The 19,972-nt window shown below is 34.7% G+C and overlaps 1 protein-coding gene across 4 annotated transcripts in view; it reads right to left on the reverse strand.

Annotated features, from left to right (window-relative positions):
• Positions 1-4,012: 4,012 nt before the first annotated feature.
• CD55 (CD55 molecule (Cromer blood group)) overlaps positions 4,013-19,972 on the reverse strand; it is a 36,838-nt gene continuing 20,878 nt past the window's right edge. For 2 of the 4 annotated variants that reach the window (XM_066261487.1, XM_066261486.1), the window contains exons 8-10: positions 14,062-14,082; positions 8,409-8,481; positions 4,013-5,078 (exon numbers count right to left, since the gene is read on the reverse strand). In XM_066261487.1, coding sequence (XP_066117584.1) covers positions 4,919-5,078; positions 8,409-8,481; positions 14,062-14,082 — 254 coding nt within the window. In that variant the 3' untranslated portion in view covers positions 4,013-4,918. Of the gene's footprint in view, positions 5,079-6,071; positions 6,178-8,408; positions 8,482-14,061; positions 14,083-19,972 lie in introns of all 4 variants that reach the window. The other 2 variants (XM_066261488.1, XM_066261490.1) reach the window with 2 other exon arrangements.

The raw sequence follows: 19,972 nt of genomic DNA on the forward strand, positions 1-19,972 counted from the left end.
TTAGCTATGGGTGATCTGTCTTTTATGCTACTAAAGTCAATCTTTCTACTTGTGCACTAAAAATAACTAAAACTTGCTAAGGACTTTTTATGTGGCTAGACTTATTCTAAGTACTTTATGTTTATTAATTCTCATAAAAAATCTTTTGTATCTTGACTTTACAAATGGAATGCCACTTTCTAGATAGATAACTAAGATACATAATAAAGAAAGTTTCTTTGAGTCACACAGCTATTAAATGGCAGGACTCCGATTTGACACCTAGTAGTCTGTCTCCAGAATCCATGCTCTTAACCACCAGCTATACTGCATCTTAGGAATGGAGTCAATCACCTTTCACTCTCTCACGGACTTTAGAAAATGTCCCCTCTCTCTTCTGCCTCATATCCATCAGCTAATGTATTTTAAAATAAAAGCTTTCTTGATCCCACATTGCCTGTCTGCAAATATCCTGTTTCTCTGCCCCAACTTTTCTTCAAAACTTTTCAAAAAAGTTGTCTATAGTCACCAATATTAGCTATCTGCAATTTTTGTCCTCCCAGTCTCTGTATTAAGATCAGTGTAGGCTTTCCTCCACAATCACCTTACTGAAAGAGCTTTGGTCAAGGCCACCAATGACCTCCATATTACAAACCCTAATGCTGAAACTTAGTCTTAATCTTGCTTTCTTCAATTGGGTTCCTTGACATGTTCTCCTATTGATCAGTGGTCCTCAACCTTTTTTGGGCCACAGACCAGTTTAATGTCAGAAAATATTTTCATGGACCAACCTTTAGGGTGGGATGGATAAACGTATCACATGACCGAGACAACCGGCAAGAATGAGTCTTAGACGGATGTAATAGAGGGAATCTGGTCATTTTTTAAAAATAAAACATCATTCAGACTTAAATATAAATAAAACGGAAATAATGTAAGTTATTTATTCTTTCTCTGTGGACCGGTACCAAATGGCCCACAGACTGATACTGGTCCGCGGTCCGGGGGTTGGGATCCACTGCTATTGATGACTCCCAAATATTATCTAAAGCCAGGACACTTCCTCAGAGCTCCAGATTTGAATTTTTGACTACTTATACAAATTTTTTATTACCTTTAGACACTTGGATGTCTAAAAGGCATCTCAAACTTACCATGTCTTAAAACAAACTCCGGATCTTACTGTTACAAAAGTCTTCTTCAGCTCAGTAAATGGCAACCTCCCTCTTTCTGTTGCCCAGGCTAAAAATTTTGGTGTCATCCTTAACTCATCTTTATTTTATTTATTTAATATTTTTTTTGTATTTTTCTGAAGTTCGAAACAGAGAGGCAGTCAGACAGACTCCCGCACTCGTCTGACCGGGATCCACCCGGCATGCCCACCAGGGGGTGATGTTCTGCCCATCTGGGGCGTCGCTCTGTTGCAACCAGAGCCATTCTAGAGCCTGAGGCAGAGGCCATAGAGCCATCCTCAGCGCTTGGGCCAACTTTGCTCCAATGGAGCCTTGGCCACAGGAGGGGAAGAGAGAGACAGAGAGGAAGGAGAGGGGGAGGGGTGGAGAAGCAGATGGGCGCTTCTCCTGTGTGCCCTGGCCGGGAATAGAACCCGGGACTCCTGCACACCAGGCCGACGCTCTACCACTGAGCCAACCGGCCAGGGCCAACTCATCTTTATTTTTAAATGCACATTTAATCCTTTAACCCCAACTTCAAAACATAACTATAACACTACACTTTCTATCACTCACTTCTAGGTCCTTATCTCCCTACCATAGAAACTGTCAGGATGCCTGGAGTGAAGACGTTGAAGCTATTAGCAATATCAGTCTTCTTTGTTGTTCACAGAAAATTTTCTCTCTTCCTAGTTCTGCTTTTATCTCCCTCCCCACAGTTCAGTCCATGATAAGAGTTTAGGATTTCAGAGAAAAAAAATGCAAAGAACAGAATTATTTTAATCAGTTCTACTTTCATCCTCTTGTGATGTTCTTTTGTGGTGAAAAAGACCAAAATGTCGTACCTGTTTAGAATTAGGAAAGGGAAAACTATACAGAAAACATTTAACATTTTATAAATTACTTTACCAGAGGAAAAAAACAGTTGCTCTTTTCAAGTTATTATATATATGGGAGACTTGAGATAGAAGTAGTGGCAAGAGGAAGCAAGGACAATGCCACCAGCACATCTTAACATGGAAGCATATGACATATGAAAATAAACCAGCCACCACTGGAGTAGGCTACAAGGGATGTATTGATTTCAGGGAAGAGGTTGTTTTTAATTAAGGGAAAGGGGGTGAAGGGAACACTCAAGGTGAGTTGGTAAAGCATTTCTTCTTAGGGCATGAACCAAAAATAGAGAGCTAAGGTTTAATAAGACAGAAATTATTAATGTTCAAGTGCTCCAAGAATTTCTTTTTTTAGCTCATCAAACAGGATGAGCCCTGCGCTCAAGCTGGCAACCTCGGGGTCTCAAACCCGGGTCCTCTGCGTCCCAGTGCAATGCTCTATCCACTGCGCCACCTCCTAGTTAGGCTTGCTCCAAGAATTTTAATAGTGAATTAGTGGGTTAAATAATACAAAACAGAAATGTCTGTGGTAAGCAAGTATAACATTTTACAACAAATAAGTATCAGTCTCAAGAGTAAAGGGAATATAATCTTTGTAACCAAAGTACAATCAATCTTATAGGAGAACTTACCTTGAGAAAAATAAAATTATTCAACTTTATAACAGTATACAAAATAATCATCTATCCTACAAGAAAACCCCATTATCCTCAACATGCCCTACTGTTTATATTATATATTATATTAAGAAAATTGTTAAAATATTTTTCAGCTTTTATCCTTATCTAAGTAATAATAAATTACAAAGTTCAATGCAATGTACTGTATTGTCAAAGTTCAGTATTTCCTAATATCTAAAACTGTGTTATAAATCTCTGTCCATTGATTCCAACTTTTAATTTAATCAAGATGCAATAAAATATTTAGAATTTATCATTTTTACTCCTACACTAAACAAATAACATGCTGTAATTCTCTCTCCATGCCTTTTCTACTTTGAGCATGTGACACTCTTTGCAGCGCCCAGTCCTGCCATGTGGACCTCATCCATTTGTCCTTCCTTAGTTTACATCTGGTATTGAACATCTCCCTGCTCACCATTCATCTACTTAGCAAAGACAGCTCAGGCATCCTTTATATTCTGTAGAGGTGACTAGTATAATACTTTTAACTCTACAATCTTCCTCTCAATGAGTATATAATTTTGGTCTTTCTGTGGTAGACTACAAGCAACGTGAGGGCAGACACTATCTTGTTATCATCTTGGTAATCTCAGCACATAGCACATGGTAACCTGTACATAGTGAGCTCTTGAGTATTTTTCTGAATAACTGACTCAGTGTTATCCTTGTTACAACCCCAGGAAGCATCAAATTATCACAGAGTAAGCAGATCAGGACCTCTTACTTAACAAATGAATTAGTAGGTAGAGATGTACCTATTCACAGAACTTTTAGGAGAGTTAAAAGAATTTTTTTAATATTAAAAACTATTAGGAAATTTTTGTTAATCTTGTTAGTTGTGATGATTGTGCTTAGGTAGAAAAATAGCTTTAATGTCAGAAATACATATTGACATATTTATAGTGAAATGCCATTATTATTAGATACAACAAAGTAGAAAATATGACAAATAAGTATTGTTAAATTTAGTTATGTGTATATTCTAGACTATTCCAACACTTGAAATATAATGGGCAAGATGACAAGAATATATTGAAAACCTAGAAATTGCTGTAATGAACTTTAGGTAAATCAGTAACAATTAATGTATTGCTCTGATATGAGATGATATATAGGACAAGCCTCAGACAGTACAACCTAGTATAAAAGTAACCCAAACTGTTTCACATTAGGAACCAAAAATATATCATTCTAAACTACTTATGGGAAGCAGAAAGGGAATCTCTTATTTAGAAATAAATTATTTCTATGTAAGAAAGTAAATTTCAAATACATGAGACAAAAAAATGTAATCAATTATTTATTTCACATTTAGGGAAGATAAATTTTTCTTTACATGGCTTCTTGAACTTCTCTTGCTATACATATAAAACCAATGTGTTCACTGATGTAAATTAATATAAATAATCTTAACATTACAAAAAAATAAGATTTACAATTTAGGGTCACTTCAGAAATATAGAACCTTTCCTTATGTTAATCTCGTAGTATCTCTGGATACTCTTAAAGACATTAAGTTAATAAAAAGATATCTTCTATCTTTTCACCCTTTCACAGGATTCTTTTACAAAAAGAAAGATTGTTCTAAGAACAAAATTAAAATTGTTACTGATCCATCTTACAAGTAAGGGGCTAAATTCTTGTTAATTATCTGTATTTATGTAACAAATAATTCCTTCATTTTATATTTCTCCTTTGCCACCAACTAACCCAAGAAACTTAACACTCTGGGTCATTCACATGTTTTTTATTTAAAATATTTTGCCAACCCATTCTGATTTACTTTAACGGAATAAGAAAAGATAAAAATGCCTTAGAGGGAAGGATTATTTTATAATGTGGTTCATCTCTCTTCGGCAATTTTGCTCAGAAGGGATTGGGCAATATCTTTTTTGTTTGTTTTCAATATCCAATTGTTTTCTATTTTTAATTTCTTTTGTAAATAAAAATAACATTACATATCTAATGGGAAATAAATCACATATTTCTTTTTCTTCATGCTCACCTTGTAAGCATGAACAGAGCTCTACACTTCCTACACTTTTAGGAAAGTAGTCGCTCTCAGTCTTGTGAGTTGTTTAATTTTCAATAGGCTTAGAAATGTTGAGAATGTGATACAGGACAGATTCATTTCTTCTTGCTTCATTGATATTCCTGTGCACCTTAAAGATATGGTGCAAAATGAAGATCGCTACTGCATATATTGTGTCCACACCTCCAGACACTTATAAGAAACTAGAAATGTTCTGTGTACTTGGGTGCACTTTCTTCTGATCTCTTCTTTGGCTAAGTCAGCTAGCCAATGGCTACTAGCATCATAAGCAAAACTGTCAGTGTTATAAATGTGTGTCCTGAAAGTTAAAAAAAAAAAAAAGTTAAAATCAAAATACCTTTTTTTTTTTTTACTGGTGATAGACATAAAATTTTTAGTTAATATGTGATAAGAAGAAGAATTAATTGGTTAATTTAGGATGTCAAACAAATGCAAAATTAGTAAGTTTATAGACAAACTTAGTGGGTGTAGTTAGAGGTTAGTAACTATAGCAAGACCAATTAAAATATGACACTTATGTTTTTAGTTCTTGAGATTAAGAGGTCAAGGTAAAATCAATTAAAATGCTTTTTAAAATATTTCATTTAGAAAATTAAGTTTAATAGGGCAACATTGCTCAATAAGAGTACATAGGTTTCAGGTAAACATTTCTATAAAATACTTTTGAATTAAAAGTCAATGAGATCCCTTTGACTACTACATGTGAAATAGAGAAAAGTTTTGTCAAAAAAGAAGACACCTAGAAAGTTTCAGAGATACATTTGCATAAAGTTACTTTTGTGTAATAATTTTGTGTGACAACATAAGAGATATCATATAAGATCTATAAACAGAACTCATAAGATACCTTAAATCAAACTTTATATTCCCTAAACACTGGAAATTCTAAAAGCCATCAAGCAAAAAAGGAGAAACAATATAAGCCAATCATCTCATGATGCAAGTAATCATAATGAAAGCATTCTTATTTGTAAGCCCTAATGTATCAACCTCTGGTTGTTTTTTCAAAATATTTATGGCATTCTTAGCATCTAATCATCATGATAAACTGAATGCAAAACACAGGATGAGATGATCAGCATATTGCTGAAGAGTCGAGAATTGACAACATGCCGTACTAATGAGAGATTCAGTATGTTAGTCATTCATTAAAAAAAAAAAAAGAACAGTTCTGACAATAATAGAGGATTAAGCCTCTATTATTCTTGGATAGTCCCAGATAAATCCTGCACCAACAGTATAGATGGACATTTTGCAAGATATAGAAATGTGATTTTATAGAACCATATACCTTTTATAATTTACCAAAAGGTCATACTTCTGAGGCACCACCAGTCCCAGCTAAATTATCAAATACAACATTGAGTGCTTTGTTGTTCTCATGAGTGTAGTAAGAGCTGAACAGTAGAGAAGAAAAACACTAATTGAATTACATAATTTTAATTTGAATCAAAAAGCAATACCAACAGTTGCTTACACTTATCCTTTTTATAAACTAAAATATATCATACAAACCCAAAAACTTCTAAAAGAAGTAAATAAATCCTTTGATAGGCAAACACAAAGGATCACCAAGTGAAGGTACATTATCAACTTTGTATTCATTCTTTTCCTTGTCTTCATTAAGATAAAAATTTTAATTAAATTGACATGAAGTCAGGAGAATAAGCAAGAATGCATAAAGTTAGCTCTTACTCTCAACAACTTTTACTTCTCAAATAAGGCAAGTGGAGTGTTTTTTGTTCGGTTTGGTTTTGTTTGCAAGTGGAATATTTCAAAGGGCACATAAAAAAGACATTCTTTCTGAGGAGCTTTTGCCTGAATTCCTGCTTATTCAGAAATAGAGGATTTAGGTTTGCTGTAAAACACCAATAGAACACAAAAAAAATATTTTTCTCTTTCTATGTTTCAATAATCATGACTAATTATTTTACCAAAGTGTGTAAAGAAACTGATGACAGCCAAGAACTAGGACCCTATAAACTCATCACTTTTCACCCCTCTCTCCTACTGAGCCCCCAAACACTGGCTTTGGAAGGTAAATTGATAGCGCTCTAACCCAACAGGAGAGCTGGAACAAATGCAAGGAAGAACCTAAGGTAGGTGTTTTACTTTTTTTCCAGAGTAGTTTTGCTGAGGCATCTGTAGCAATTCATTTTACATGTCTTAGACCTCTGTTTATTTTTGCTGGGCTATAAATCCCATTCTTTAAAGCTTTCTGAAAAATCCGAAGACAAAATTATATTTTACTCTATTTGCTACATAGCCTCTGCTATTTTTAAAAATCCATGACCTAATGGTCAAATATTTTTACTAAAATACTAAATCATTTAGTAATTTAAAGAATATTCACATATTTGAGCTTATAATCGGCTTCAATAATATTGTTAATTTAAAGAGAAGGAAAAGAGTTATATAGGGCAAAAATAGATAGTTCACCTCACCCAAAGAATTAAAAGAGGCAATTTAGTAAGAGCATTAAAATATAGTTGTTCTTTTTTTTTTTTTGCTTTAAGTATTTATTAATGTCATAATTATTTTAAAATTATAAGTTAAAGAAAAAGATCTAACTACAACACTAAAATTTTCTGCGCTTTACTACTAAGAGAAAAAGGCAATATATGATAAAACTAGTTGGTCCTTACTCAAAACTTAGATAAATGCATACATACAAAAATACATAATGTTTATGTATTTACCAGGTATTTTGTTTTGCTTTGTTTTTTTTTTCTTTCATATTGGTTTTATTGGGGTGAAAATATAGGCATTAGGGAAGTATAGAAATAACTCAAGAGTTTATATCAATTCCACAATTAGTTTTCTGAACAATAAAATCTACAAGCTAACAGAAGAGGGTCAATTGACATAATCCTCTGTCTATAGAAGGCGTCAGAGCCAAATATGACAATATATTTAATATATAAATATTCAACACAGATCAGAAGTTTCAAATAATACTAATTTTTCCTATATGTTACTGTTTTACCATCTGAAGGCTTATGACATGCCAAGCAATGTTCTAACTTCTTTACAGGTGGAAACTCACTTGATTCTTACTACAAGCTCATAGATATGTTCTATATTTCCCCCACTTTAAAAATGAGAAAACTAAGGCAAAGGGAGGTTAAGTTCTCGCAGTGACATTGGGCATGAACACAGAATGGAACCAAGCAGTCAGATTCCAGAGCTGTCCTCATAACCTCTTAGCCACTGGGCTGTTCTGGGCTACACTGGCATGTATCAACAAATACAAGTCAGAAAAAAACCTAATTATAGGCAATTTAACAATATATTAGAGGTTGGCTCTTCTTAGATTTCTTTGCTTTTGTACAATACATATATGCTACCATAAATTGTACTAAGGAAAAGATAAATTAATAGTTGGCAAAGAGAGACTTTGGCTTTCAAATCATTTACCTTTGAAATGTTGTTAATGTCCTTTAATATATTGAGAATTTTTTTAAAAAAAGTCTTGTTCATTCAGAGTAGTAATTATAGACAAAAGGAAGAGATAGCAAGTCAAAAAATACAATTGAGTAAGAAAATTATCTATTTGTGGTAAAGTATCAAGTTTTATTAGAAAAAAAGCTAAGAATAAATGTTTTAAGTCATCAGAATTTCTGCTCACCCTCTTCTTCCACAGTCCCAGAAAGTTTTGAATAGAATTAGGGTAACAATTACTATAGTACCAGCAACAAGTCCTTGAGGGGGAAAAAATTTGGTAACACAGTTAATAGAAACATGAATCATTACATATACAGTGTAATTTCACAATGACAAACATACTGGTTATGAGGCAAGTTAAAGAAAATATAGAAGACAGAAATTATATTTTGGATATGGTTTCCTTATGTGACAAGTTTGAAAATAAAAATTGTGTATTATTTATCTTTTATCCTATTTTCTTTAAAAAATGAAATAAAATATTAAAAATAAAGCATAATAGTGATCAAATAAAATTTGTTTGACAAGTTTGAGAAGATTATAAAGTGCTTTAACCCTACCAAGCTAAATTTTAAATACTTTGATCATTGATCTTTTATGTATGTATTTCCTCCACATTCCACCCTCAATGTTTTGATCTGTTTTACAAAAGAAATTAGAGATGATACTAGAAAAGCAAACTGAAGTAAATGTGTCTAATAAGTGTAGTTGGTTCTATATCAACAATAGATATCACACAATTGCACTACCATGTGGATACATGATTTTAAAAACAGCTATTTCCACCAGATAAGTTTTTATAAGACTTTAACCAACCAATTTCTCCAATTTCTTTAACTTATGCTCTAGTTCCATATCATTAGTGTGGAACAACTATATTCACAAAATAAATTCTGGCTCCTAAACATTTTTGAGTTTTTTTCCCCTTCATCACATCCTATTAATCCTATCATTTTCAAATGTTTCCAAAATGTTCCATTTTTAATTTGAATGATAAACAAAGATAAAAATTTAAAAGTGATCCAAAACAGGAGGAAGACAGAAGTAAAAGCGTATTTCTAGAACATCAATCAGTACATACATGTTATTCTTGAAACATCTGTGTGAAGGTTGATGGTTTAACAGAAAACCAGAGCTAAATATACAAATCTGAGATACAAATCTGCATAAATGATTGCTTCATAAATTAATATAGTATTATCTCAAAAAACAGAAAGAAGAAAAAAACTTTAAAGTATAAAGGTAATAGTTTAGGATGCCAAGAACAACTTGGTATTTATAGAAAACTATCCCAAAGATGAATCAGTATCAATTTAATACTTATACAACTTGGGATACATGAAACTATAGATTATGAATAAATTTATGATTGTGATTTCAATGTTTCTATCATTAATTGAGGAGTTCTGAGGTAGGAAAATTACATTATTTTAAAAGTGATTTGTCTCCAAGAATAAAAAGTATTTTAGTAATGTTTCCTGATGTAGAACTATTTTACCATAACTGTTTTTACAAATGTTGCAAAGCAGTTTGCTACCTATAATTTCATTTGATCACTTCCAATAATTAGCATAGTGCTTGGAAAATAGTAAAAAGTGTTTAGTAAATATTTATTAAATTGTGTCAAATGGTACTATTTTTGCAGATATGAAAACTGATATATATATAGATATATATAGTTATCAATATATAGAGTATCGCCTTCCTTTTTAAAAAACCCAAGTCAGAAATTTAACCACAAGATCTGGTATTGAATAAATGATGGTTGTCTCCTTTTCTGAATAAGTATGAGCTCACCAAGTCACTTCAAAAGATCTCATTTATATCTAATAAAGTAGAAAAGTATTCCATGTGCTTCAAAATATAAGAAAGCTGTAGATTGGATTTGTTCTTTCTTATACTCCTATGTAACAGAATAAAGTGACTGAGGCCTGTGAACAAATAAAGTCACATGGGAAAGAGACTTTTGCAGAAGAGAGAAGAATGTGTTTGAGTAAACTTTAAATTTTCAGATTTACAAGTAAGGATTCAGCACCACTTCCTCAACAACATCTGCAGTATTCTTTAAGTGTCTGGCTATTTTCATGGATTTTCTATGCTTCTGTATTTCTTTAAAATTTTTAGGGCCCTGGCCGGTTGGCTCAGCGGTAGAGTGTCGGCCTAGCGTGCGGAGGACCCGGGTTCGATTCCCGGCCAGGGCACACAGGAGAAGCGCCCATTTGCTTCTCCACCCCTCCGCCACGCTTTCCTCCCTGTCTCTCTCTTCCCCTCCCGCAGCCAAGGCTCCATTGGAGCAAAGATGGCCCGGGCGCTGGGGATGGCTCTGTGGCCTCTGCCTCAGGTGCTACAGTGGCTCTGGTCGCAACATGGCGACGCCCAGGATGGGCAGAGCATTGCCCCCTGGTGGGCAGAGCGTCGCCCCATGGTGGGCGTACCGGGTGGATCCCGGTCGGGCGCATGCGGGAGTCTGTCTGACTGTCTCTCCCTGTTTCCAGCTTCAGAAAAATGGAAAAAAAATAATAATAAAAAAAATTTTTTTTAAGTAAGATAGATAATTGAAGTCACTTTATAATGGGATTTAAGTTTGTAATGTTAAGACACAGTGAATACCCTGTATCAACATCGTATGCACGCTTAATCACCACTGATGATTCAAGATCCTTGAAAACGCACTTCAACTTGAGCTAGTTTGTAATACATGCTATATTCACATAGCTATATAAAACATAGAAAATATACATGTAATATTTAAAGGATACAGAAAGTATTTTAGGTATTTTACTAAGTATTTCCTAATTTTTTCTTTACTATTACTTCAGTTGGCCTATTAATTCTCATAAGGAACTTATGAATGTCACAATACATGAATTAAGCAATGGCTTGGGCGGAGTATCACTTGTAAACAATCACAAATACGTTAATTGTTAAATCTGAATTGTGCAATTCTTTTCCTGCCACTAGGACCAAAATCTTTTTACCTTTCCAGCACCTAGTACTAGAAGAACTAGTCATTGGCCTTTATTTAAGCACTTAATAGCTGTGTGACCTTGGGCAAGTTATAAATCTTACAAAATCACAGTTCTCTCAGCTAAACAAAATGGGACATAGCTACATTATAAAACTGATAAATGTCCCTGGCCAGTTGGCTCAGTGCTAGAGCATCGGCCTGGTGTGCGGAAGTCCTGGGTTCAATTCCTGGCCAGGGCACACAGGAGAAGCGCCCATCTGCTTCTCCACCCCTCCACCTCTCCTTCCTCTCTGTCTCTCTCTTCCCTTCCCGCAGCTGAGGCTCCATTGGAGCAAAAGATGGCCCGGGCGCTGGGGATGGCTCCATGGCCTCTGCCCCAGGTGCTAGAATGGCTCTGGTTGCAACAGAGTGACGCCCCGGATGGGCAGAGCATCGCCCTCTGGTGGGCTTGCCGGGTGGATCCCGGTCAGGCGCATGCGGGAGTCTGTCTGACTGTCTCCCCGTTTCCAGCTTCAGAAAAATTTAAAATAAATAAATAAATAAATAAAACTGATAAATTTCTAAAATGTTTAAAAGGTTACTTGCGGGAAATAAGGGGGAAAAAATTGAGAAACACTGATATAGAACCAGCAGAAGGATATCTTTAAAATTCACTACAGAGGCTTCATTTACATAGCAAATAAGGAAATCTTGAGAGGACTAGTCAAATATGTTCAAAGTTGTAATAGTACTTATATTATGGTATAATCAACAAAATCAATTTTGCTGCAGTAGTGTTTGGTTACATTTAAAATGAGAAAAGTGACCTAATTCACAGAATAAATTTAAGAAATGAAAGCTTCTGGTCAAGATTGTGGTATAAGTAAACATGGTACTCGAATCCTCCCACAACTACATCAAAACTGCAACTAACATAATTGAACGACAAGATAACCTAGACATGTTATCTTTGAATATATGTATCCTGATTTATTGATGTCGCCCCATTAAAAAAATAAAATTATTAAAAAACAAACAAACAAACAAAAACTGCAACTAAACTACAGGATAACCATCATTCAGAAGAACCACATGAAACCTAGCTGAATGGAAATCTTGCAAGTAGGGATTTAAATAAGCAGCTGCATTGAGATTGGTAGAAGGGCAGAGACTCGAAAGGGACTGATCTCACACCCATGTGTGGCAGTTAAAAATAAGGAGATATATCTCAGCTGAAGAGCAAGGGGTCCCTGACCCACACTAGGCACCCCAGCCCAGGATTCAAGTGCTAGTAAGAGAAGTCCCCACCCCATAATGTCTGGCTGTGAACACCAGCTGGAATTGTTGCTTAGTGAGACAGAAGGCTGCTGGAGTCTTAGGTATACCTCCAAAAGAGCCAGTGCAGTACTTGGACTCATTCTGCTTAGAGCTCTAGGACTGGGCAGCAGCTCAAAAAGTACCAGGGACACACAAGGAAGAACCGAATTATCTGGTATCAGAATGAGAACTGGAGGGGCAGCTTTCTCCCAAACAGAAGTGCTGGCAGAGACCATTGTTGCTTTTCTGAGCTCACCCCCTGCAGAAAGCAGGCAAATGCCATATCTCAGTCACCATCAATCAGATTCACGCTGTAGGTCCTGCCCTGGTGATTCCCTGAGACCCTGCCCCACCCAACTTCAGGCTCATGCAAGCCCTTTTTAGTGGCTTTTCCAAAGAAGTGGCCAACTTTGCTCGTACTTCAGACTCCTAAAAGTCTCTCAAACGAACAGCACTTGGTCTCAGCATGCCCTGTACCTCTTGCTAAGTGGCCTCAGGCCTGACATTAGCAGCAGCCTGCTTTGTGCAAGTGAGAAAAAGTTCATCTAATAAACTCATCACTGTTGTCAATATTAAATCATTAAATCATGATGTTTTCAATTATAATACATTTATTTTTATTTAAAATATAAAATAAACAAATTGAATTTCAACTGTTTGAATCTTTCAAGATAAATGTTTTAGCTTAGGAGAGATTTATTCAAAATATAAAAGTATTATAATAAATAATTTCTTAAAAATAATTTTAAAATGTCTGTTTTCAGCTTTATAGTTCTTTGGCTAATTCATATATGTATAAGGCAGGAGATTCCAGATTATACAGACATAATTTTAAAATATACAATTTTTTATGAGTATATTTTTCTAGTGGATGTTACCTATCAATATGAAAATTTAACTATTGTTTCTTAAACATTTCTCTTACCATCTTCTTTAAAAGTTTATTAATCTTCTTGTTAATGTATAACATCAAATAATATATTTATGAACAGAAAAAGTAATAGACCAAATGTAAAAAGAAATTGCAATACATATATATATATGTTTTAGGTTTCATGCCTAAAGCAACAGAATACTTTTGAAAAATAACTTTGCTTCAATCGCAGACAGTGAAGAGGGGAAACAAGAACATGTAATCAAGGTATCTCTTTTTGTTTTATTTGGGAGTAGGACAGAAATCTAGAAATAGTCAAGAATTAGTTTCTGATTAATTATAAGATACTTGATAGAAATTATTAATAATTGTCTCTTTCTTGTAATAATTCAGAATGATGCACTAAAAAATAGGCATGCAATAGTACTTGATTGATTGGCTTAATGATTTGAACTTATCTTAAAATTACCTTGTAACAAGAACACCATCGGGAATACTTAGAAACATACCAAGTACTTAATGGTCTCCACAAAACATTCTGATAAAAAACATTTATCTGTTTTCTCTTCGGTACCCATAAACACTGCCTTTTAATAGTATTCCTAAGACAGTTAAAAGATAATATTCTCTTCCGGAAACATGGATTGTACATACTACAGTGATGGCAATTTCTTTTAGCTTCCAAAGAGTAAAACTTACCAGATGCAATGGTGCTAACCCCTAAAGAAGAAAAAGAAAAAAGAATACAAAAATAAAATAATTAAAGTAATTGCTTTACAATCAATTATATATATATATATACTGTTCAAAAGTAACTCAGACTGCCTGACCAGGCAGTGGCACAGTAGATAGAGCGTCAGACTGGTTTGAAACCCTGAAGTCGCTGGCTTGAGTGAGGGCTCACCAACTTGAGCATGGGGTCACTGGCTTGAGTGTGGGATCATAGACATAACCCCATGGGCACTGGTTTAAGCCTAAAGGTCACTGGCTTGAAGCCCAAGGTTGTTGGCTTGAGCCCAAAGGCTGGCTTGAGCAAGGGGTCACTCGTTCTGCTGTAGGCCCCAGGTCAAGTCACATGTGAGAAAGCAATCATTGAACAACTAAGATGCCAAAACAAAGAATTGATGCTTCTCATCTTCCTTCCTGTCTGTCCCTATCTGACCCTCTCTCTGACTCTCTCTCTGTCTCTGTCAAGAAAAAAAGTAACTCAGACCATACTTAAAAGAAATAATTGTAAATAGATTTATGAAAACAATTACACATTATAAACAAATAATACACAGCAGTGCCTATATCTATTCAACAATTTAACATAAACATAAAACATGATAAAGTTATTGAATACTGAAACAAACCCTATGTAAATTTGGTTATATGACCTGATGACAAGAAACAAAGGTTTTAATAGTAAGTAACAACTAAACAATCTTATGATGCAGAAAGTATCAGAAACTCAAATCTCTTTTGGCAGACTATATATCAAAACTTAAATTACCATATCACTTTATTTCAATGACTATGAGTTGGGCATTGCAAAATTACTTTCAGATAAATATATTTTTAATAATAAATATATTACTCTTTTAAAGATGAACAAGTTTACTCAAAATACCATTGAGAACAGGCAATACTATATAGCAGAAAAAGAATAATTTGGAGCCAGCAATGTGTTTAAACCCCAATTTTCTATTAATTATGCATCATATATGAACCATATAAGTTAATCTCTAAACTGCTAATTCATCATCTATAAAATGGAACTAAGAAATATTTATTTTACAAGGTTGTTGCAAGGACTAGTGTCAACAAAAGGAAGGTGTATGGTACATGCCACTGAAGTACATACTCAATGAGTAGTAGCTACTATTTTTATTTTATTTTATTTTTTTCTGAAGTGAGAAGTTGGGAGGCAGAGAGACAGAATCCCACATGCACCCAACCAGGGTGTTGCTCCATTGCAACCAGAGCCATTCTAGCACCTGAGATGAGGCCATGGAGCTGTCCTCAGCACCCAGGCCAACGTGCTCCAATGGAGCCTTGGCTGCGGGTGGAAAAAAGAAAGAAAAAGAGAAAGGAGAAGGGGGAGGGTGGAAAAGCAGATGGGCGCTTCTTCTGTATACCCTGACTGGGACTCGAACCAGGGACTTCCACATGCTGGGCCAATGCTTTACCACTGAACCAACTGGCCAGGGTGGTAGCTACTATTTTTATAACTAAGATCAAGAAATTGTATAATATTTAAAGAATAAATTAATTGTACATAAGAAATTTGATCCCAACATAGATATAAATAATAAAATGGCAATAACAACATACCTATCAAAAATCACTTTGGATGTACATGGATTAAATGCTCCAATCAAAAGACATAGGTAGTTGAATGGGTAAGAAATCAAGACTCATGTATATGCTGTCTACAAGAGATCAGTCTCAGAACAAAAGATGTACACAAACTGAAACTAAAGGAATAGAGGAAGATATTTTGTGTATATAGAAATTTTAAAAATGCTGAGGAGGGAATACTTAGATAAATAGTCTTTAAAACAAAGCATTTAATGAGACAAAGAGGGACGTTACATAATAATAACGAGACTAATCCATATCATACGAGAGGATATAACCTTTGTAAATATTTATACACCCAAAAAAGGAGCATCTAATAATATAAAGCAATTACTGATGGATGTAAAGGAAGAGATCAAAAGTAATAACAGTCATAGTAGAGGATTTAACACCCCATTAAAACAATGGATAGATCACCCTGATAGAAAATCAATAAGGACACAGTAGTCCTAAATAACACATAGATAAATGGATTTAATTAATAGTTTTAGAACATTTCACCCCCAAAACCACATAATATACATTCCTTTCAAGTGTACATAGCACATTTTCCAGGAAAGATCACATATTAGGCCACAAAACAAGTCTCAACAAATTTAAGAATATTGAAATCATATCAAGCATCTTCTTTGATCATAATGGTATGAAACAAGAAATCAATTACAAAAAAATTAAAAACTGAAAACACACAAAGACATGGAGGCTAAATAACATTTACTAAACAATGAATGGGTTAATAATTAAATCAAGGAAGAAATCAAGAGATAACTTGAGGCAAATGAAAATGAACACACAACAATCCAAATATCTATGTGAACCAGTGAATGCAGAACTAAGAGGGAAATTTATAGCATCACAAGTCTACCTCAAAAAAAAAAAAGAAAGAAAAAAACAAGGAAAATCTCAGAAACAAAAATCTAACTTTAGAATTAAAGAAAATAGAAAAAGAAAAAAAAAAACAAAGCACAAAGTGAGTAGAAGGAAGGAAATAATAAAAATCAGAGCAAAAATATACAAAATAGATTCTAAATAAACTATCTGGAAAAAAAATCAACAAAACTAAGACCTGGTTCTTTTAAAAAATAAACAAAATTGGCCCTGGCCGGTTGGCTCAGTGGTAGAGCATCGGCCCGACGTGCAGGAGTCCTGGGTTTGATTCCCGGCCAGGGCACACAGGAGAAGTGCCCATCTGCTCCTCCACCCCTTCCCCTCTCCTTCCTCTCTGTCTCTCTCTTCCCTTCCCGCAGCCAAGGCTCCACTGGAGCAAAGTTGGCCCGGGTGCTGAGGATGGCTCTATGGCCTCTGCCTCAGGTGCTAAAATGGCTCTGGTTGCAACAGAGCAACACCCCAGATGGGCAGAGCATCGCCCCCTGGTGGACATGCTGGGTGGATTCTGGTTGGGCGCATGCGGGAGTCTGTCTGACTGCCTCCTCGTTTCCAACTTCAGAAAATACAAAAAAAAAATAAATTGGTAAACCATTAACCAGACTTAACAAGAATAAAAGAAAACAAAATAAATAAAATCAGAAATTAAAGAGGAGAACTGACACCACAGAAATACAACAAATTATAAAAAAAAAAGTACTAGAAATAATTATATGCCAACAAATTAAATGGAACATTTGAAACCATGTCAACACAATGAATTAGCAATAAAATATTTTTAATAACATAATAAAAATACAGTTTTTCAAAACTGAATGAAGAAAAAGTAGAAAATCTGAATAGACTGATTACAACAAACAAAATCAAAGCAATAATCAAGAAACTCCCAACAAACAAGTCTTGGATGGAATAGCTTCACAAGTGAATTTTACAAGCATTCATAAAAAATTAACACCTATTCTTCTTAAACTATTCCAAGAAATTCAAGAGAAGGAAAGAATCCTTCTATCATTTTATGAAGCCAGCATTATCTTAATTCAAAACTAAAAAAAAAAAAAAAAAAATAGAGCGTCGGCCTGGCGTGCGGGGGACCCAGGTTCGATTCCCAGCCAGGGCACATAGGAGAAGCGCCTATTTGCTTCTCCACCCCCCATCCTTCCTCTCTGTCTCTCTCTTCCCCTCCCGCAGCCAAGGCTCCATTGGAGCAAAGATGGCCCGGGTGCTGGGGATGACTCCTTGGCCTCTGCCCCAGGCGCTAGAGTGGCTCTGGTCGCGGCAGAGCAACCCCCCGGAGGGGCAGAGCATTGCCCCCTGGTGGGCAGAGCGTCACCCCTGGTGGGCGTGCCAGGTGGATCCCGGTCGGGCGCATGCGGGAGTCTGTCTGACTGTCTCTCCCCGTTTCCAGCTTCAGAAAAATACAAAAAAAAAATAAAAACTAAAAAAAAATAAGAATAAAAAGGATAGAAAATGATAGGCCAAGATCCCTGATGAAGCATATACAAAATCCTAGACAAAATATTAACCAACGTCAGCACCACATTAAAAAGATAACACACCATGATCAAGTGAAATTTATTCTGAGGATGCCAGGTTGGTACAATATCTGCACATCAATTAACATGATACACCACATAAATAAAATGAGGGATAAAAATCATAGGATCACATTAATAAATATAGAAAAAGCATTTGACAAAATACAGAAACCAATTAATGATGGGGAAAAAAAACTCTGAAAAGTGGGAAGAGAGGCATTATACCTCAACAATATCACAGTCATATATATGACAAATCAACAGATAACACACTCAATGGAGAAAAACTATAAGTGTTTTCCTTAAGATCAGGAACAAGACAGGGATGTACACTTTCACCACTCTTATTCAGCATAGTACTGGAAGTCTTACCTGCAGCAGTCAGACAGGAAGAAAATTTAAAAGGCATCCAAATTGAAAAGAAAGAAGTAAAACTGTCATTATTTGAAAATGACATGACGCTGCCGTATATATAGAAAAACTCTAAAAGTTTCGCCAAAAAAATGAGTCCAATTGATAAATGAATTCAGTAAAGTAGCAGGATACAAAATAAATATTCAAAAATTGGTTGCATTTTTTATACACCAATAATGAACTATCAGAAAGAGAAACTGTCTTGTGTTTGATTCCCAGAGCACACAGAAGAAGCAACCATATGCTTTTCCTCTCCTCCCTCTGCCCCTTCTCTCTTTCTCTCTTTTTCCTTCCAACAGCTATGGCTCAATTAGTTGGAAAGTGTCACCCAAGTGCTGAGGATGACTCTGTGAAAAGCATTGGCCCCAGATGGGGGTTACCAGGTGAATCCCAGTCAGAATGCATGCATGAGTCTGTCTCACTATCTCTTTTCCTCTCACTTAAAATAAATAAATAAATATAGATAAATAAACAAATAAGTAAATAAGAAACTAGAAAAACAATCCAATGTACAAGTGCACCAAAATAATAAAAAGAATATATCTGGGAATAAATTTAACCTTGGAGATAAAAGACCTAAACTCAGAAAATTATATAACATTAAAGAAAGAAATTAAAGAAAATACAAATAAATGGAAGTATATACGCTATTCACAGACAGAGAATATTAATAGTTAAATGTTTATACTAGCCAGAGCAATCTATAGGTTCAGTTTAATCCCTATAAAAATACTAATGCCATTTTTTTACAGAACTAGAACTAGAATAAATAATCCAAAATATTTATATGGAACAACAAAAGACCCTGAGCATAACAATATTGAAAGAAAGAAAAGAGTTTGTGAGATCACCCTACATGATATCAAACTATACTACAAGGCTATAGCAATCAAAACAGCATGGTATAGAATAAAAGCATACACATAGATCAATGAAATAGAATAGAGGGCCTAGAAATAAACCCACACCTATATGGTCATGTAATATATGACAAAGAAGACAAGAATACACAATGGGGTACAGACAGTCTATTCAATAAATAATGTTGAGAAAACTGGACGGATACATAAAAAAAGAAAGAAAACTAGATCATATTTTTTACCATACAAAAGAATAAACTCAAAAAGATCAAAGACTTAATATAAGACTTGAAACCATAAAGTTCTTGATAGTAAATATAGGCAGTAAGTCCTGACATTTTTCTCAGCAATATTTTGTTTCTGATATATCTTCTAAAGCAAGGGTAACAAACCAACAAAAGATAAACAAATGAGATTACATCCAACTAAAAAGCTTTTGCACAGCAAATGAAACCATCAACAAAATGAAAAGGAAACCTACTGAATAAGAGAAGATACCTGCCAATGATATACATGACAAGTGGTTAATATCCAAAATTTGTAAAGAACTAATACAAATCAACCTAAAAAAAT

Source organism: Saccopteryx bilineata, chromosome 2, assembly GCF_036850765.1.
Source record: "Saccopteryx bilineata isolate mSacBil1 chromosome 2, mSacBil1_pri_phased_curated, whole genome shotgun sequence".
NCBI classification, from domain to species: Eukaryota; Metazoa; Chordata; class Mammalia; order Chiroptera; family Emballonuridae; genus Saccopteryx; species Saccopteryx bilineata.